The sequence below is a fragment of the Siphateles boraxobius genome, unplaced genomic scaffold (genome assembly GCF_051911475.1).
Source record: "Siphateles boraxobius isolate OS27281-9 unplaced genomic scaffold, OSU_SipBor_1 137, whole genome shotgun sequence".
In the NCBI taxonomy this organism is placed as follows: domain Eukaryota; kingdom Metazoa; phylum Chordata; class Actinopteri; order Cypriniformes; family Leuciscidae; genus Siphateles; species Siphateles boraxobius.
Window position 1 is genome coordinate 1,855,928 of NW_027508741.1, and position 21,573 is coordinate 1,877,500.

At 39.1% G+C, this 21,573-nt stretch overlaps 2 protein-coding genes across 2 annotated transcripts in view; one reads left to right on the top strand and one right to left on the bottom strand.

Annotated features, from left to right (window-relative positions):
* cthrc1b (collagen triple helix repeat containing 1b) overlaps positions 1-19,224 on the top strand; it is a 35,886-nt gene extending 16,662 nt beyond the window's left edge. Inside the window, exons 2-4 of the mRNA XM_077229983.1 lie at positions 9,112-9,330; positions 16,068-16,284; positions 17,463-19,224. Coding sequence (XP_077086098.1) covers positions 9,112-9,330; positions 16,068-16,284; positions 17,463-17,611 — 585 coding nt within the window. The 3' untranslated portion in view covers positions 17,612-19,224. The remainder of the gene's footprint in view (positions 1-9,111; positions 9,331-16,067; positions 16,285-17,462) is intronic.
* A 1,855-nt stretch (positions 19,225-21,079) lies between these two features.
* The window catches only part of slc25a32b (solute carrier family 25 member 32b), a 24,188-nt gene continuing 23,694 nt past the window's right edge, over positions 21,080-21,573 (bottom strand). Inside the window, exon 8 of the mRNA XM_077229987.1 lies at positions 21,080-21,504. Within this exon, the coding sequence (XP_077086102.1) occupies positions 21,378-21,504 (127 nt within the window). The 3' untranslated portion in view covers positions 21,080-21,377. The remainder of the gene's footprint in view (positions 21,505-21,573) is intronic.

Consider the following 21,573-nt stretch of genomic DNA (forward strand, 5'->3'; position numbering starts at 1 on the left):
GTCACAACACAATGAAGTAAAGTCACAACACAACGAAATTAAGTCAACACAATTAAGTAAAGTCACAATAAAACTAAATTAAGTCACAACACAAAGAAAAGTCACAACAGAACGAAATAAAGTCACAACAAAACGAACTAAAGTCACAACACAATGAAGTAAAGTCACAACACAACGAACTAAAGTCACAACACAATGAAGTAAAGTCACAACACAATGAAGTAAAGTCACAACACAACGAAATTAAGTCACAACACAATGAAGTAAAGTCACAACACAACGAAATTAAGTCACAACACAATGAAGTAAAGTCACAACACAATGAAGTAAAGTCACAACACAAAGAAAAGTCACAACACAACGAAATAAAGTCACAACAAAACGAACTAAAGTCACAACACAATGAAGTAAAGTCACAACACAACGAAATAAAGTCACAACAAAACGAACTAAAGTCACAACAAAACGAACTAAAGTCACAACACAATGAAGTAAAGTCACAACACAACGAAATTAAGTCAACACAATTAAGTAAAGTTACAATAAAACTAAATTAAGTCACAACACAAAGAAAAGTCACAACAGAACGAAATAAAGTCACAACAAAACGAACTAAAGTCACAACACAATGAAGTAAAGTCACAACACAACGAACTAAAGTCACAACACAACGAACTAAAGTCACAACACAACGAACTAAAGTCACAACACAACGAACTAAAGTCACAACACAATGAAGTAAAGTCACAACACAATGAAGTAAAGTCACAACACAATGAAGTAAAGTCACAACACAATGAAGTAAAGTCACAACACAACGAAATAAAGTCACAACACAATGAAGTAAAGTCACAATACAACGAACTAAAGTCACAACACAACGAAATTAAGTCACAACACAATGAAGTAAAGTCACAACACAATGAAGTAAAGTCACAACACAATGAAGTAAAGTCACAACACAACGAAATAAAGTCACAACACAACGAAGTAAAGTCACAACACAACGAACTAAAGTCACAACACAACGAAATTAAGTCACAACACAATGAAGTAAAGTCACAACACAATGAAGTAAAGTCACAACACAATGAACTAAAGTCACAACACAACGAAATAAAGTCACAACAAAACGAAATAAAGTCACAACACAATGAAGTAAAGTCACAACACAACGAAATAAAGTCACAACACAACGAAATAAAGTCACAACACAGTAAAGTCAAGTCACAACACAAAGAAAAGTCACAACACAACGAAATAAAGTCACAACACAAAGAAAAGTCACAACACAATGAAGTAAAGTCACAACACAATGAACTAAAGTCACAACACAACGAAATAAAGTCACAACAGAACGAAATAAAGTCACAACACAATGAAGTAAAGTCACAACACAACGAAATAAAGTCACAACACAACGAAATAAAGTCACAACACAATAAAGTCAAGTCACAACACAAAGAAAAGTCACAACACAATGAAGTAAAGTCACAACACAACGAACTAAAGTCACAACACAATGAAGTAAAGTCACAACACAACGAACTAAAGTCACAACACAACTAAATTAAGTCACAACACAATGAAGTAAAGTCACAACACAACGAACTAAAGTCACAACACAACTAAATTAAGTCACAACACAATGAAGTAAAGTCACAACACAATGAAGTAAAGTCACAACACAACGAAATAAAGTCACAACACAATGAAGTAAAGTCACAACACAACGAAATAAAGTCACAACACAATGAAGTAAAGTCACAACACAACGAACTAAAGTCACAACACAACAAAATTAAGTCACAACACAATGAAGTAAAGTCACAACACAATGAAGTAAAGTCACAACACAACGAAATAAAGTCACAACAAAACGAACTAAAGTCACAACACAATGAAGTAAAGTCACAACACAACGAAATAAAGTCACAACACAACGAAATAAAGTCACAACACAATAAAGTCAAGTCACAACACAAAGAAAAGTCACAACACAATGAAGTAAAGTCACAACACAACGAAATAGTCACAACACAATAAAGTCAAGTCACAACACAAAGAAAAGTCACAACACAATGAAGTAAAGTCACAACACAACGAAATAAAGCCACAACGAAATAAAGTCACAACACAACGAAATTAAGTCACAACACAATGAAGTAAAGTCACAACACAACGAACTAAAGTCACAACACAACGAAATTAAGTCACAACACAACGAACTAAAGTCACAACACAACGAAATTAAGTCACAACACAATGAAGTAAAGTCACAACACAATGAAGTAAAGTCACAACACAATGAAGTAAAGTCACAACACAACGAAATAAAGTCACAACAAAACGAATTAAAGTCACAACACAATGAAGAAAAGTCACAACAGAACGAAATAAAGTCACAACAAAACGAACTAAAGTCACAACACAATAAAGTAAAGTCACAACACAATGAAGAAAAGTCACAACAGAACGAAATAAAGTCACAACAAAACGAACTAAAGTCACAACACAATAAAGTAAAGTCACAACACAACGAAATTAAGTCACAACACAACGAAATAAAGTCACAACAAAACGAACTAAAGTCACAACACAATGAAATAAAGTCACAACAAAACGAACTAAAGTCACAACAAAACGAACTAAAGTCACAACAAAACGAAATTAAGTCACAACACAACGAACTAAAGTCACAACACAACAAACTAAAGTCACAACACAACAAACTAAAGTCACAATACAACGAAATTAAGTCACAATACAACGAAATTAAGTCACAACACAACGAAATTAAGTCACAACAAAACAAACTAAAGTCACAACACAATGAAGTAAAGTCACAACACAACGAAATTAAGTCACAACACAATGAAGTAAAGTCACAACACAACAAACTAAAGTCACAACACAATGAAGTAAAGTCACAACACAACGAACTAAAGTCACAACACAACGAAATTAAGTCACAACACAACGAACTAAAGTCACAACACAATGAAGTAAAGTCACAACACAATGAAGTAAAGTCACAACACAATGAAGTAAAGTCACAACACAATGAAGTAAAGTCACAACACAACGAACTAAAGTCACAACACAATGAAGTAAAGTCACAACACAACGAACTAAAGTCACAACACAATGAAGTAAAGTCACAACACAACGAACTAAAGTCACAACACAACGAAATTAAGTTACAACACAATGAAGTAAAGTCACAACACAATGAAGTAAAGTCACAAAACAATGAAGTAAAGTCACAACACAACGAAATAAAGTCACAACACAATGAAGTAAAGTCACAACACAACGAACTAAAGTCACAACACAATGAAATTAAGTCACAACACAATGAAGTAAAGTCACAACACAATGAAGTAAAGTCACAACACAATGAAGTAAAGTCACAACACAACGAACTAAAGTCACAACACAACGAAATTAAGTCACAACACAATGAAGTAAAGTCACAACACAATGAAGTAAAGTCACAACACAATGAAGTAAAGTCACAACACAACGAAATAGTCACAACAAAACGAACTAAAGTCACAACACAATGAAGTAAAGTCACAACACAACGAAATAAAGTCACAACACAACGAAATAGTCACAACACAATAAAGTCAAGTCACAACACAACGAACTAAAGTCACAACACAATAAAGTCAAGTCACAACACAAAGAAAAGTCACAACACAATGAAGTAAAGTCACAACACAACGAAATAAAGCCACAACGAAATTAAGTCACAACACAATGAAGTAAAGTCACAACGAAATAAAGTCACAACACAACGAAATTAAGTCACAACACAACGAAGTAAAGTCACAACACAACGAAATTAAGTCACAACACAATGAAGTAAAGTCACAACACAACGAAATTAAGTCACAACACAACGAAGTAAAGTCACAACACAACGAAATTAAGTCACAACACAATGAAGTAAAGTCACAACACAACGAAATTAAGTCACAACACAACGAAGTAAAGTCACAACACAACGAAATAAAGTCACAACAAAACGAACTAAAGTCACAACAAAACAAACTAAAGTCACAACACAATGAAGTAAAGTCACAACACAACGAAATTAAGTCAACACAATTAAGTAAAGTCACAATAAAACTAAATTAAGTCACAACACAAAGAAAAGTCACAACAGAACGAAATAAAGTCACAACAAAACGAACTAAAGTCACAACACAATGAAGTAAAGTCACAACACAACGAACTAAAGTCACAACACAATGAAGTAGTCACAACACAATGAAGTAAAGTCACAACACAACGAAATTAAGTCACAACACAATGAAGTAAAGTCACAACACAACGAAATTAAGTCACAACACAATGAAGTAAAGTCACAACACAATGAAGTAAAGTCACAACACAAAGAAAAGTCACAACACAACGAAATAAAGTCACAACAAAACGAACTAAAGTCACAACACAATGAAGTAAAGTCACAACACAACGAAATAAAGTCACAACAAAACGAACTAAAGTCACAACAAAACGAACTAAAGTCACAACACAATGAAGTAAAGTCACAACACAACGAAATTAAGTCAACACAATTAAGTAAAGTTACAATAAAACTAAATTAAGTCACAACACAAAGAAAAGTCACAACAGAACGAAATAAAGTCACAACAAAACGAACTAAAGTCACAACACAATGAAGTAAAGTCACAACACAACGAACTAAAGTCACAACACAACGAACTAAAGTCACAACACAACGAACTAAAGTCACAACACAACGAACTAAAGTCACAACACAATGAAGTAAAGTCACAACACAATGAAGTAAAGTCACAACACAATGAAGTAAAGTCACAACACAATGAAGTAAAGTCACAACACAACGAAATAAAGTCACAACACAATGAAGTAAAGTCACAATACAACGAACTAAAGTCACAACACAACGAAATTAAGTCACAACACAATGAAGTAAAGTCACAACACAATGAAGTAAAGTCACAACACAATGAAGTAAAGTCACAACACAACGAAATAAAGTCACAACACAATGAAGTAAAGTCACAACACAACGAACTAAAGTCACAACACAACGAAATTAAGTCACAACACAATGAAGTAAAGTCACAACACAATGAAGTAAAGTCACAACACAATGAACTAAAGTCACAACACAACGAAATAAAGTCACAACACAACGAAATAAAGTCACAACACAATGAAGTAAAGTCACAACACAACGAAATAAAGTCACAACACAACGAAATAAAGTCACAACACAGTAAAGTCAAGTCACAACACAAAGAAAAGTCACAACACAATGAAGTAAAGTCACAACACAACGAAATAAAGTCACAACACAAAGAAAAGTCACAACACAATGAAGTAAAGTCACAACACAATGAACTAAAGTCACAACACAACGAAATAAAGTCACAACAGAACGAAATAAAGTCACAACACAATGAAGTAAAGTCACAACACAACGAAATAAAGTCACAACACAACGAAATAAAGTCACAACACAATAAAGTCAAGTCACAACACAAAGAAAAGTCACAACACAATGAAGTAAAGTCACAACACAACGAACTAAAGTCACAACACAATGAAGTAAAGTCACAACACAACGAACTAAAGTCACAACACAACTAAATTAAGTCACAACACAATGAAGTAAAGTCACAACACAACGAACTAAAGTCACAACACAACTAAATTAAGTCACAACACAATGAAGTAAAGTCACAACACAATGAAGTAAAGTCACAACACAACGAAATAAAGTCACAACACAATGAAGTAAAGTCACAACACAACGAAATAAAGTCACAACACAATGAAGTAAAGTCACAACACAACGAACTAAAGTCACAACACAACAAAATTAAGTCACAACACAATGAAGTAAAGTCACAACACAATGAAGTAAAGTCACAACACAACGAAATAAAGTCACAACAAAACGAACTAAAGTCACAACACAATGAAGTAAAGTCACAACACAACGAAATAAAGTCACAACACAACGAAATAAAGTCACAACACAATAAAGTCAAGTCACAACACAAAGAAAAGTCACAACACAATGAAGTAAAGTCACAACACAACGAAATAAAGTCACAACACAATAAAGTCAAGTCACAACACAAAGAAAAGTCACAACACAATGAAGTAAAGTCACAACACAACGAAATAAAGCCACAACGAAATAAAGTCACAACACAACGAAATTAAGTCACAACACAATGAAGTAAAGTCACAACACAACGAAATAAAGTCACAACAAAACGAACTAAAGTCACAACAAAACGAACTAAAGTCACAACACAATGAAGTAAAGTCACAACACAACGAAATTAAGTCAACACAATTAAGTAAAGTCACAATAAAACTAAATTAAGTCACAACACAAAGAAAAGTCACAACAGAACGAAATAAAGTCACAACAAAACGAACTAAAGTCACAACACAATGAAGTAAAGTCACAACACAACGAAATTAAGTCACAACACAATGAAGTAAAGTCACAACACAACGAAATAAAGTCACAACACAACGAAATAAAGTCACAACACAAAGAAATAAAGTCACAACACAATAAAGTCAAGTCACAACACAAAGAAAAGTCACAACACAATGAAGTAAAGTCACAACACAACGAAATAAAGTCACAACACAATAAAGTCAAGTCACAACACAAAGAAAAGTCACAACACAATGAAGTAAAGTCACAACACAACGAACTAAAGTCACAACACAATGAAGTAAAGTCACAACACAACGAAATTAAGTCACAACACAACGAAATTAAGTCACAACACAATGAAGTAAAGTCACAACACAATGAAGTAAAGTCACAACACAATGAAGTAAAGTCACAACACAATGAAGTAAAGTCACAACACAATGAAGTAAAGTCACAACACAATGAAGTAAAGTCACAACACAACGAACTAAAGTCACAACACAATAAAGTCAAGTCACAACACAAAGAAAAGTCACAACAGAACGAAATAAAGTCACAACAAAACGAACTAAAGTCACAACACAATGAAGTAAAGTCACAACACAACGAACTAAAGTCACAACACAATAAAGTCAAGTCACAACACAAAGAAAAGTCACAACAGAACGAAATAAAGTCACAACAAAACGAACTAAAGTCACAACACAATGAAGTAAAGTCACAACACAACGAAATTAAGTCACAACACAATTAAGTAAAGTCACAATAAAACTAAATTAAGTCACAACACAAAGAAAAGTCACAACAGAACGAAATAAAGTCACAACACAATGAAATAAAGTCACAACACAACGAAATAAAGTCACAACACAATAAAGTCAAGTCACAACACAATAAAGTCAAGTCACAACACAAAGAAATAAAGTCACAACACAACGAAATAAAGTCACAACACAATAAAGTCAAGTCACAACACAAAGAAAAGTCACAACACAATGAAGTAAAGTCACAACACAACGAACTAAAGTCACAACACAATGAAGTAAAGTCACAACACAATGAAGTAAAGTCACAACACAATGAAGTAAAGTCACAACACAATGAAGTAAAGTCACAACACAACGAAATAAAGTCACAACACAATAAAGTCAAGTCACAACACAAAGAAAAGTCACAACAGAACGAAATAAAGTCACAACAAAACGAACTAAAGTCACAACACAATGAAGTAAAGTCACAACACAACGAAATTAAGTCACAACACAATTAAGTAAAGTCACAATAAAACTAAATTAAGTCACAACACAAAGAAAAGTCACAACAGAACGAAATAAAGCCAGAACTCAACGAAATAAAGCCACAATAAATGAATGCAGCCTAATAATCATTTAACTGATTTGAATAATAGGAATGTAGCCTATAGTGTTCTTTGTGTATGCCAGGTTGAAGAGATGCGTTTAATCTAGATTAGATTAAATACCAACATTAGTCTCAAAAGAAGAAGCAGCTTAAACAGATGGCTTTGTCAAGTCAACATAAAGAGTTTAGATGTTTTTACAGTGAATAAATGGGCCTTTAATACACAGTAAGTAACACTGTGTGGGTGTTGCGTCACTAAATGGCCGTTTATCTGAGACTGTGAACAGCTGTGTGTAATCAGAGAAGGAAGCATTTAATGAACCTCAATAATAATGACCTGGCGTTTTACAGCCAGAATAGACAGATGAGTCCGTCTCCATGTTTTAATACATTGCTAGAATGAATCACGTAACATAACTAACAGAATTAACATGTTGCTAGCGTGAATTAGCATGTTAATAGCAGGATTTAGTACAGTGCTAGCATGAATTAACATGTTGCTTGCATGCATTGGCATTTTTTTAACATTATTTAGCATATCGCTGGCATGAATAAGCATGTTGCTAGCATATTTAAATTTGCCAGAATTAATAACCATGTTAACATGTTTTAGTACAATGATATCATGATCGTACCATGTTTTAACATGTTGCTAATATAATCTTAGCATGTTTTATAATGTTGCTAATATGATTTTAGCATTTTTTAACATGTTGCTAACATGTTTTAGCACATTGCTAGCATGAATTAGCTTGTTAACATGTTTTAGCATGTTGTTAACATGTTTAAACACATTGTCAGCATGAATTAACATGTTTTTAGCATTTTGCTAGTATGAATTAGCATGTTGCTAGCATGTTTTAACACATCTCTAGTATGAATTAGCATGCTAGCATGAATTAGCATGTTAACATGTTTTAACATGTTGCTAGCATGAATTAGCATATAGCTTGCCTGAATTATCACATTGCTATCATGTTTTAACACATTGTTAGCATGAATTAGCATGTTAACATTAATTAACATGTTGCTAGCATGTTTTAACACATTGCTAGCATTAATTAGCATGTTAACATGTTTAGCATGTTGATAGCATGAATTAACGTGTGTTTTACAGCCTGAATGGATAAATGAGTGTGTCTTCATGCACCAGTTTCCTCTCCATGCTCTTTAGTAACACTGTGCGAAAGAGTTTCAGCCACTGCATGTTTTTCTCATCAGTAAGAGAGACTCACTCCTGACGCTTTACACGGACTAGAGTTTAGCTGTTGAATCTTGTGTTGCAGTTCTCCAGCTGCCTCCAGGGTCCCGCCGGCCCCCCGGGAAGAGATGGGAATCCGGGAGTGAACGGGATCCCAGGCACTCCGGGTGTCCCGGGGCGAGACGGGGCGAGAGGACAGAAGGGGGAGTGTGTGACGGAGAGGTTTGAGGAGCCCTGGAAACACAACTATAAGCAGTGCGCCTGGAACGCGCTCAACTACGGCATCGACCTGGGGAAAATCACAGTAAGAGATCCTCTTCCTCCTCTTCCTCCTCATCCTCCTCTTCCTCCTCATCCTCCTCTTCCTCCTCTTCCTCCTCAGGATTGTTTTCTCCAGTATATTTCCGGTTTCTTCATCATCCTCTTCCTCCTCGGGAGTGATTTCTCCAGTATATGTCTGGTTTCTTCATCCTCCTCTTCCTCCTCAGGAGTGTTTTCTCCAGTATATGTCTGGTTTCTTCATCCTCCTCTTCCTCCTCAGGAGTGTTTTCTCCAGTATATGTCTGGTTTCTTCATCCTCCTCTTCCTCCTCAGGAGTGTTTTCTCCAGTATATGTCTGGTTTCTTCATCCTCCTCTTCCTCCTCAGGAGTGTTTTCTCCAGTATATGTCTGGTTTCTTCATCCTCCTCTTCCTCCTCAGGAGTGTTTTCTCCAGTATATGTCTGGTTTCTTCATCCTCCTCTTCCTCCTCAGGAGTGTCTTCTCCAGTATACGTCTGGTTTCTTCATCCTCCTCTTCATCCTCCTCTTCCTCCTCAGGAGTGTTTTCTCCAGTATATGTCTGGTGTCTTCATCCTCCTCTTCCTCCTCGGGAGTGTTTTCTCCAGTATATGTCTGGTTTCTTCATCCTCCTCTTCTTCCTCGGGAGTGTTTTCTCCAGTATATGTCTGGTTTCTTCATCCTCCTCTTCATTCTCTTCTTCCTCCTCGGGAGTGTTTTCTCCAATATATGTCCGGTTTCTTCATCCTCCTCTTCCTCCTCAGGAGTGTTTTCTCCAGTATATGTCTGGTTTCTTCATCCTCCTCTTCCTCTTCAGGAGTGTCTTCTCCAGTATATGTCCGGTTTCTTCATCCTCCTCTTCATCCTCCTCTTCCTCCTCAGGAGTGTTTTCTCCAGTGTATATCCGGTTTCTTCATCCTCCTCTTCCTCCTCGGGAGTATTTTCTCCAGTATATGTCCGGTTTCTTCATCCTCCTCTTCCTCCTCGGGAGTGTTTTCTCCAGTATATGTCCGGTTTCTTCATCCTCCTCTTCCTCATCTTCCTCCTCGGGAGTGTTTTCTCCAGTATATGTCCGGTTTCTTCATCCTCCTCTTCCTCATCTTCCTCCTCGGGAGTGTTTTCTCCAGTATATGTCTGGTTTCTTCATCCTCCTCTTTCTCCTCAGGGGTGTTTTCTCCAGTATATGTCCGGTTTCTTCATCCTCTTCCTCCTCAGGAGTGTTTTCTCCAGTATATGTCTGGTTTCTTCATCCTCCTCTTTCTCCTCAGGGGTGTTTTCTCCAGTATATGTCCGGTTTCTTCATCCTCTTCCTCCTCAGGAGTGTTTTCTCCAGTATATGTCTGGTTTCTTCATCCTCCTCTTTCTCCTCAGGGGTGTTTTCTCCAGTATATGTCCGGTTTCTTCATCCTCTTCCTCCTCAGGAGTGTTTTCTCCAGTATATGTCCGGTTTCTTCATCCTCCTCTTCCCCCTCAGGAGTGTTTTCTCCAGTATATGTCTGGTTTCTTCATCCTCCTCTTTCTCCTCAGGGGTGTTTTCTCCAGTATATGTCCGGTTTCTTCATCCTCTTCCTCCTCAGGAGTGTTTTCTCCAGTATATGTCTGGTTTCCTCATCCTCCTCTTTCTCCTCAGGGGTGTTTTCTCCAGTATATGTCCGGTTTCTTCATCCTCTTCCTCCTCAGGGGTGTTTTCTCCAGTGTATGTCCGGTTTCTTCATCCTCCTCTTCCTCCTCGGGAGTGTTTTCTCCAGTATTTGTCCGGTTTCTTCATCCTCCTCTTCCCCCTCAGGAGTGTTTTCTCCAGTATATGTCTGATTTCTTCATCCTCCTCTTCCTCCTCAGGAGTGTTTTCTCCAGTATTTGTCCGGTTTCTTCATCCTCCTCTCCCTCCTCGGGAGTGTTTTCTCCAGTATATGTCCGGTTGCTTCATCCTCCTCTTCCTCCTCGGGAGTGTTTTCTCCAGTATATGTCTGATTTCTTCATCCTCCTCTTCCTCCTCAGGAGTGTTTTCTCCAGTATTTGTCCGGTTTCTTCATCCTCCTCTTCCTCCTCAGGAGTGTTTTCTCCAGTATATATCCGGTTTCTTCATCCTCCTCTTCCTCCTCAGGAGTGTTTTCTCCAGTATATGTCTGGTTTCTTCATCCTCCTCTTCCTCCTCGGGAGTGTTTTCTCCAGTATTTGTCCGGTTTCTTCATCCTCCTCTTCCCCCTCAGGAGTGTTTTCTCCAGTATATGTCTGGTTTCTTCATCCTCCTCTTCCTCCTCAGGAGTGTTTTCTCCAGTGTATGTCCGGTTTCTTCCTCCTCCTCTTCCTCCTCGGGAGTGTTTTCTCCAGTATTTGTCCGGTTTCTTCATCCTCCTCTTCCCCCTCAGGAGTGTTTTCTCCAGTATATGTCTGATTTCTTCATCCTCCTCTTCCTCCTCAGGAGTGTTTTCTCCAGTATTTGTCCGGTTTCTTCATCCTCCTCTTCCTCCTCAGGAGTGTTTTCTCCAGTATGTGTCTGGTTTCTTCATCCTTCATCCTCTTCCCCCTCAGGAGTGTTTTCTCCAGTATATGTCTGGTTTCTTCATCCTCCTCTTCCTCCTCTTCCTCCTCAGGAGTGTTTTCTCCAGTATATGTCCGGTTTCTTCATCCTCCTCTTCCTCCTCGGGAGTGTTTTCTCCAGTATATGTCCGGTTTCTTCATCCTCCTCTTCCCCCTCAGGAGTGTTTTCTCCAGTATATGTCTGGTTTCTTCATCCTCCTCTTCCTCCTCTTCCTCCTCTTCCTCCTCAGGAGTGTTTTCTCCAGTATATGTCTGGTTTCTTCATCCTCCTCTTTCTCCTCTTCCTCTTCAGGAGTGTTTTCTCCAGTATATGTCTGGTTTCTTCATCCTCCTCTTCCTCCTCTTCCTCCTAAGGAGTGTTTTCTCCAGTATATGTCCGGTTTCTTCATCCTCCTCTTCCTCCTCAGGAGTGTTTTCTCCAGTATATGTCTGGTTTCTTCATCCTCCTCTTTCTCCTCTTCCTCTTCAGGAGTGTTTTCTCCAGTATATGTCTGGTTTCTTCATCCTCCTCTTCCTCCTCTTCCTCCTAAGGAGTGTTTTCTCCAGTATATGTCCGGTTTCTTCATCCTCCTCTTCCTCCTCGGGAGTGTTTTCTCCAGTATATGTCTGGTTTCTTCATCCTCCTCTTCCTCCTCTTCATCCTCTTCCTCCTCAGGAGTGTTTTCTCCAGTATATGTCTGGTTTCTTCATCCTCCTCTTCCTCCTCAGGAGTGTTTTCTCCAGTATATGTCTGGTTTCTTCATCCTCCTCTTCCCCCTCAGGAGTGTTTTCTCCAGTGTATGTCCGGTTTCTTCATCCTCCTCTTCCTCCTCGGGAGTGTTTTCTCCAGTGTATGTCCAGTTTCTTCATCCTCCTCTTCCTCCTCAGGAGTGTTTTCTCCAGTATATGTCTGGTTTCTTCATCCTCCTCTTCCTCTTCATCCTCCTCTTCCTCCTCTTCCTCCTCAGGAGTGTTTTCTCCAGTATATGTCTGGTTTCTTCATCCTCCTCTTCCTCCTCGGGAGTGTTTTCTCCAGTATGTGTCTGGTTTCTTCATCCTTCATCCTCTTCCCCCTCAGGAGTGTTTTCTCCAGTATATGTCTGGTTTCTTCATCCTCCTCTTCCTCCTCTTCCTCCTCAGGAGTGTTTTCTCCAGTATATGTCCGGTTTCTTCATCCTCCTCTTCCTCCTCGGGAGTGTTTTCTCCAGTATATGTCCGGTTTCTTCATCCTCCTCTTCCCCCTCAGGAGTGTTTTCTCCAGTATATGTCTGGTTTCTTCATCCTCCTCTTCCTCCTCTTCCTCCTCTTCCTCCTCAGGAGTGTTTTCTCCAGTATATGTCTGGTTTCTTCATCCTCCTCTTTCTCCTCTTCCTCTTCAGGAGTGTTTTCTCCAGTATATGTCTGGTTTCTTCATCCTCCTCTTCCTCCTCTTCCTCCTAAGGAGTGTTTTCTCCAGTATATGTCCGGTTTCTTCATCCTCCTCTTCCTCCTCGGGAGTGTTTTCTCCAGTATATGCCTGGTTTCTTCATCCTCCTCTTCCTCCTCAGGAGTGTTTTCTCCAGTATATGTCTGGTTTCTTCATCCTCCTCTTTCTCCTCTTCCTCTTCAGGAGTGTTTTCTCCAGTATATGTCTGGTTTCTTCATCCTCCTCTTCCTCCTCTTCCTCCTAAGGAGTGTTTTCTCCAGTATATGTCCGGTTTCTTCATCCTCCTCTTCCTCCTCGGGAGTGTTTTCTCCAGTATATGTCTGGTTTCTTCATCCTCCTCTTCCTCCTCTTCATCCTCTTCCTCCTCAGGAGTGTTTTCTCCAGTATATGTCTGGTTTCTTCATCCTCCTCTTCCTCCTCAGGAGTGTTTTCTCCAGTATATGTCTGGTTTCTTCATCCTCCTCTTCCCCCTCAGGAGTGTTTTCTCCAGTGTATGTCCGGTTTCTTCATCCTCCTCTTCCTCCTCGGGAGTGTTTTCTCCAGTGTATGTCCAGTTTCTTCATCCTCCTCTTCCTCCTCAGGAGTGTTTTCTCCAGTATATGTCTGGTTTCTTCATCCTCCTCTTCCTCTTCATCCTCCTCTTCCTCCTCTTCCTCCTCAGGAGTGTTTTCTCCAGTATATGTCTGGTTTCTTCATCCTCCTCTTCCTCCTCTTCCTCCTCAGGAGTGTTTTCTCCAGTATATGTCTGGTTTCTTCATCCTCCTCTTTCTCCTCTTCCTCTTCAGGAGTGTTTTCTCCAGTATATGTCTGGTTTCTTCATCCTCCTCTTCCTCCTCTTCCTCCTAAGGAGTGTTTTCTCCAGTATATGTCCGGTTTCTTCATCCTCCTCTTCCTCCTCGGGAGTGTTTTCTCCAGTATATGCCTGGTTTCTTCATCCTCCTCTTCCTCCTCAGGAGTGTTTTCTCCAGTATATGTCTGGTTTCTTCATCCTCCTCTTCCTCCTCTTCATCCTCTTCCTCCTCAGGAGTGTTTTCTCCAGTATATGTCTGGTTTCTTCATCCTCCTCTTCCTCCTCAGGAGTGTTTTCTCCAGTATATGTCTGGTTTCTTCATCCTCCTCTTCCTCCTCTTCCTCCTCAGGAGTGTTTTCTCCAGCATATGTCTGGTTTGTTCATCCTCCTCTTCCTCTTCAGGAGTGTCTTCTCCAGTATATGTCCGGTTTCTTCATCCTCCTCTTCATCCTCCTCTTCCTCCTCAGGAGTGTTTTCTCCAGTATATGTCTGATTTCTTCATCCTCCTCTTCCTCCTCGGGAGTGTTTTCTCCAGTATATGTCCGGTTTCTTCATCATCCTCTTCCTCCTCAGGAGTGTTTTCTCCAGTATATGTCTGGTTTCTTCATCCTCCTCTTCCTCCACTTCCTCCTCAGGAGTGTTTTCTCCAGTATATGTCCGGTTTCTTCATCCTCCTCTTCCTCCTCTTCCTCCTCGGGAGTGTTTTCTCCAGCATATGTCTGGTTTCTTCATCCTCCTCTTCCTCCCCAGGAGTGTTTTCTCCAGTATATGTCCGGTTTCTTCATCCTCCTCTTCATTCTCCTCTTCCTCTTCAGGAGTGTTTTCTCCAGTATATGTCTGGTTTCTTCATCCTCCTCTTCCTCTTCAGGAGTGTTTTCTCCAGTATATGTCCGGTTTCTTCATCCTCCTCTTCATCCTCCTCTTCCTCCTCAGGAGTGTTTTCTCCAGTATATGTCTGATTTCTTCATCCTCCTCTTCCTCCTCAGGAGTGTTTTCTCCAGTATATGTCTGGTTTCTTCATCCTCCTCTTCCTCCTCTTCCTCCTCAGGAGTGTTTTCTCCAGTATATGTCCGGTTTCTTCATCCTCCTCTTCCTCCTCTTCCTCCTCTTCCTCCTCGGGAGTGTTTTCTCCAGCATATGTCTGGTTTCGTCATCCTCCTCTTCCTCCCCAGGAGCGTTTTCTCCAGTATATGTCCGGTTTCTTCATCCTCCTCTTCATTCTCCTCTTCCTCTTCAGGAGTGTTTTCTCCAGTATATGTCTGGTTTCTTCATCCTCCTCTTCCTCTTCAGGAGTGTTTTCTCCAGTATATGTCCGGTTTCTTCATCCTCCTCTTCATCCTCCTCTTCCTCCTCAGGAGTGTTTTCTCCAGTATATGTCTGATTTCTTCATCCTCCTCTTCCTCCTCGGGTGTGTTTTCTCCAGTATATGTCCGGTTTCTTCATCCTCCTCTTCCTCCTCAGGAGTGTTTTCTCCAGTATATGTCTGGTTTCTTCATCCTCCTCTTCCTCCTCGGGAGTGTTTTCTCCAGTATATGCCCGGTTTCTTAATCCTCCTCTTCCTCCTCTTCCTCCTCAGGAGTGTTTTCTCCAGTATATGCCCGGTTTCTTAATCCTCCTCTTCCTCCTCTTCCTCCTCAGGAGTGTTTTCTCCAGTATATGTCTGGTTTCTTCATCCTCCTCTTCCTCCTCGGGAGTGTTTTCTCCAGTACATGCCCGGTTTCTTCATCCTCCTCTTCCTCCTCAGGAGTGTTTTCTCCAGTATATGTCTGGTTTCTTCATCCTACTCTTCCTCCTCTTCCTCCTCAGGAGTGTTTTCTCCAGTATATGTCCGGTTTCTTCATCCTCCTCTTCCTCCTCTTCCTCCTCGGGAGTGTTTTCTCCAGTATATGTCTGGTTTCTTCATCCTCCTCTTCCTCCTCAGGAGTGTTTTCTCCAGTATATGTCTGATTTCTTCATCCTCCTCTTCCTCCTCAGGAGTTTTTTCTCCAGTATATGTCTGATTTCTTCATCCTCCTCTTCCTCCTCAGGAGTGCACGTTCACTAAGCAGCGAGTGTCCAGCTCTCTCCGTGTGTTGTTCAGTGGTTCACTGAGGCTCAAGTGTAAGACGGCGTGTTGCCAGCGCTGGTACTTCACCTTCAACGGGGCTGAATGTGCGTCTCCATTACCTGTGGAGTCCATCATTTACCTGGACCAGGGAAGCCCAGAGTTCAACAACACCATCAACATCCACAGAACCACATCAGGTTAGTGACCTCTGAACCCCACTACAACCATAACCATAACGGTCAAAAAATCACACTATAATGATGACGACAGAGAGAAATTATGTGGTTGGAATCACTTTCAGAATGATTTTTTCCTGCTGATGAACAATAATAATCAGAATTTATGTTGTCAGCAATGATGCTTAAATGTTCAAGCTCTTTAAAGCAGGAACAGAATGAGGTTACACTTCATTTTAAAGGGATAGTTCACCCAAAAATGTAAATTCTGTCAGTATTTACTCTCCCTCATGTTGTTCAACCCCGTAAGACCTTCGTTCATCTTCGGAACACAAATTAAAATATTTGTGATTAAATCTGAGAGCTGGATCACTCCTCCATAGGCTTCTAAGGGATTGAAACTTGTTCTCCGAAAAGTTATTAAAGACACTGTTAAAATAGTCCAAGTGACTACAGTGGCTCAATCTTAAGTTTATCAAGCGACGAGAATACTTTTGGTGTGCAAAAACAAACAAAAATAACGATTTTATTTCAACTATTCATTTCCTTCTCTGTGGGCCTCGAGTCAGTTAGCGTAGTGAGATAGTGTAATGCTACGTCACACATAGACTCACTATTGGCCGACGCTGGTCATGTGTGTGATGTGTGTGAAGTACAACACAGAAGCGCTGCGCTGTTACACTAGTGAACTCACTCGACGCCCACAGAGAAGGAAATGAATAGTTGAAATAAAGTCGTTATTTTTGGGGGGTTTTTGTGCACAAAAAGTATTCTCGTCGCTTGATAAACTTAAGATTGAGCCGCTGTAGTCACTTGGACTATTTTAACAGTGTCTTTAATAACTTTTTGGGGAACAAGTTTCAATCCCTTAGAAGCCTATGGAGGAGTGATCCAGCTCTCAGATTTAATCACAAATATTTTAATTTGTGTTCCGAAGATGAACGAAGGTCTTACGGGGTTGAACAACATGAGGGAGAGTAATTACTGACAGAATTTACATTTTTGGGTGAACTATTTCTTTAAGTTAAAAAAAAAAAAAAAGTTTAGTGTATTCGTGTTTCAAGTGCGGCAAAAGTCCAAGGGTCTTTAATGAACACTCAATTTAAAAAAAGAAAAGAAAAATAATTTTGGGTCAAAGTGACCCAAGGGAAGGATGTTAGTCCTGTGTCGTGTAACTCCCCTGTGTCTGCTGGTTTCAGTGGAAGGTGTGTGTGGAGTCGTCGGGAAAGGCCTGGTGGATGTTGCGGTGTGGGTGGGAACATGTGGAGATTATCCTCACGGAGACGCTTCTACTGGCTGGAACTCAGTGTCTCGAGTGATCATAGAAGAGCTTCCTCTGAGCGTCTGAAACTCTTCCTCATCACTCACACACACACACACACACACACATCAGTGTCTCGAGTGATCATAGAAGAGCTTCCTCTGAGCATCTGAAACTCTTCCTCATCACTCACACACACACACACACACACATCAGTGTCTCGAGTGATCATAGAAGAGCTTCCTCTGGGCGTCTGAAACTCTTTCTCATCACTCACACACACACAAACACACACACACACACACATCAGTGTCTCGAGTGATGATAGAAGAGCTTCCTCTGAGCGTCTGAAACTCTTCCTCATCACTCACACACACACACACACACACACATCAGTGTCTCGAGTGATCATAGAAGAGCTTCCTCTGAGCGTCTGAAACTCTTCCTCATCACTCACACACACACACACACACACATCAGTGTCTCGAGTGATCATAGAAGAGCTTCCTCTGAGCATCTGAAACTCTTGCTCATCACTCACTCACACACACACACACACACACACACACACACACACACACACACACACACACACACACACACACACACACACACACATCAGTGTCTCGAGTGATCATAGAAGAGCTTCCTCTGAGTGTCTGAAACTCTTCCTCATCACTCACACACACACACACACACACACATCAGTGTCTCGAGTGATCATAGAAGAGCTTCCTCTGAGCGTCTGAAACTCTTCCTCATCACTCACTCACACACACACACACACACACACACACACATCAGTGTCTCGAGTGATCATAGAAGAGCTTCCTCTGAGCGTCTGAAACTCTTCCTCGTCACTCACACACACACACACATCAGTGTCTCGAGTGATCATTGAAGAGCTTCCTCTGAGTGTCTGAAACTCTTCATCATCATCATCATCATCATCAGCGTTACTGCGTCTTCTGGCCGTCCATTCCATTTCCAAACTCTTCAAACTCTCACAAAATCTGAGTGACATCTAACCAAACGGCACTCTCTAAAAAATGCTGGGTTGTTTAAACCCAAATTTGGGTCAAATATGGACAAACTCAGCCATTGGGTTATAATTTTTTTTTTTTTATTAACCCAACGGGTCACACATGGGTCGTGCATCTACTGAACGACTGTGGCTGTCTGTGAAACGCTCCTGCATCATTTCTCTGTCACATGGTTTGATATTTTGTTTGATAATTGCAGTGACATTCACCAGTCCTCGGCACAATCATATCATCTCAGCCTCTTTATCAAACGTTGCTTTGAAAATCAATTCTCAAATGTGTGTACATTTGATTTACAGAAAAACATTTGTACATTTTATGTTACAAAAAACATCTTACAGATGTCAAATCTATAAATTGCAAATAATCTTCTTGAAATGAAATTGCGCAGCTGAAGTGTTTCCGATCTAATTAATGTCATTAACATAAAAAAATAAAAGCTCCAATTGACGTCCGATTGCATTACTTGAAACTAGACGTTTAATCAATGAGGCCCAGAGTCTTCAAACCAACTGATGCAAAAGTCTCGAATTGAACAGTTTGAGTCTGGAAAGGCACTGCAAAAACTCTGAATACATTTTGTTGGATATTTTTTAAATGTTTTAAATATTTTTTACATTTTAAAAAAAAATGTCAATAAAGTTTTTAAAGAATTCCTAACTTTGGGTGCATGTTCTTCAGAGAGCGTTGGCTAATAACCCATGAGCATAGCAAATTTGAAGGCCATGAATTTGAGCTCATTAACAGAAATGTCAGGAATGAGCCAGAAAATGTCAGATTCAGTAAATCTGTGCGTTTGAGGAATGAAGCCTGAGGTTTGGTTTGGCCAACAATACAACAATGATGGAACAGATTTACACATAAAACAGTTTTAGTGTTGATTTTCACTGATGAATTAACATAAGGACTGGGCAATATGACCAAACTGTAATGTCTCTGCTTTTTAGCACTATTTTCAATAAATATTTGCTCTGAAATGGCTTGATTTTCCCCCTTAATCAGAGGAACCATAATTTCATCCTAACATATTTTGTAGCCAATTAGATTCTAAATGTTTTATGTGACTGAACCTTAAAGGATATAAATAGGATTTATATAAAATAAGTCATAATAAATGTACTTGTAGTGGTCTGTATGGTGTTTAAAAAAGAAATTAATACTTTTCTTCAGAAAGGACACATTAAATTGATAAGACGTGACAGTAAAGACATTTATAATGTTACAAAAGATTCTATTTCAAATAAATGTTGAATTTTCTAATTAAAGAATCCTGAAAAAATAAAATGTATCAGATTCCACAAAAAGATTCAATTTTTTCAAATAGTTTTCAATATTGATAGTTATTTTAACAACATTTTAACCTTTAAGTGATAAAAAAAGAATATTTGAATCAGAGTTTTGAATTGATTCTTTGAAATGGATTGAATTGATTCACAGAAATTAATTGTGATACTGTATAAAGATTAAGCATATTAAAGGGGCTATACAGCAAAACCCCCAGTGTTAAATTAAAACTCCTCAGAGTTTAGTTGACTCCACACTCAAGAGTGATAAATCTGAAGCAGTGTTAAAGATACTGAGATAATTAAGTGAATAATTGAGTGATGATTGACCATTAGTGAAGACACCTGAGAATAATAAGCAGAATCACTGAATTAATCACCATTATGCTGATCAGTGTTTGTTTTAGTTGGGCTCTTTACCCTTGGCCTTAAAATGTTTAAACTACTTTTTTTAGACAAGAGCCCAACTAAACACTGATCACCATAATGATGACTCTTTCCTTCAGTGATTCTGCTTGTTAACATCAGGTGTTCATCACTAATGTTCAATGATCACTCAATTAATCACTTAATTATCTCCCTAACTGCTTCAGACTTCATTTTAACACTCTTGAGTGTGGACTCAAATTAACTCTGAGGAGAGTTAATTTAACACTGCAGTTTTTTTTGTGCGTGTGTATGTAAGAATTTTCATGTAGTAATCGCTTATTGTATTGTTCACAAATATGTAATGAATATTTAATATATTGCCCTGCCCTATTTTTACCAGAATTGTGACCCTGGACTACAAAACCAGTCACATGGGTCAATTTTTTAAATTGAGATTTATACCATTGACTGAAAGCTGAATAAATAAGCTTTCCATTGACTAATGGTTTGTTGGGATAGGATAATATTTGGCAGAGATACAGCTATTTGAAAATCTGGAATCTGAGGGTGCAAAAAAATCAAAACATTGAGAAAATCGCATTTAAAGTTGTGCATTTATGTTCTCGATTTTGCTGCATTCACTCACAAAAATAAATATTTTATATATTTACGGTAGGAACTTAACAAAATATCTTCAAGGAACATGATCTTTACTTAATATCCTAATGATTTTTGGCATAAAAAAAAATCAATCATTTTTACCCATACAATGTATTGTTTGCTATTGCCACAAATATAGCCGCACGACTCATCATTCGTCACAATTCATTATCATCTCCTGACTAAAAGTTTAAAACTGGTTTGTTTTTTTACACATTTTAATTAGATGAAAATAAACAGCCTTTAAGAGAATATAACTTACAGCCACTTAAAAAACATACATAATCAATCAATCTGTCATATTCAGCATGATGTCACACCAGTTGCAGTTTCTGGAGGAGTGACGACACAAATTACACTTTGAACTCTGTGGGATCATGCAGTTCAGTTTTCCAGAGAGGTTTTTCTGGTCGTTTTATTTATTTCTTTATGTCTGTGGACGCCAAACACTGTCGCTGACGGGACGACCCATCCCAGGTCCGGTTCAGGTCCGGTCGTTCACTGGTGCCGGTCCAGGAGGAATCGGGAAACGTTCTCATAAACCACAAAGGTTATGCAGCAGGCCGGAGTGACCCGGATCAGGTTTGGCACCATGCCTTTGTAGAAGCCCAACACACCCTCGTTTCTGAGCAAACACACACACACATTACAGGACAACGAATATCAAACTTCACCAAACTGATCAGTTTGAGCA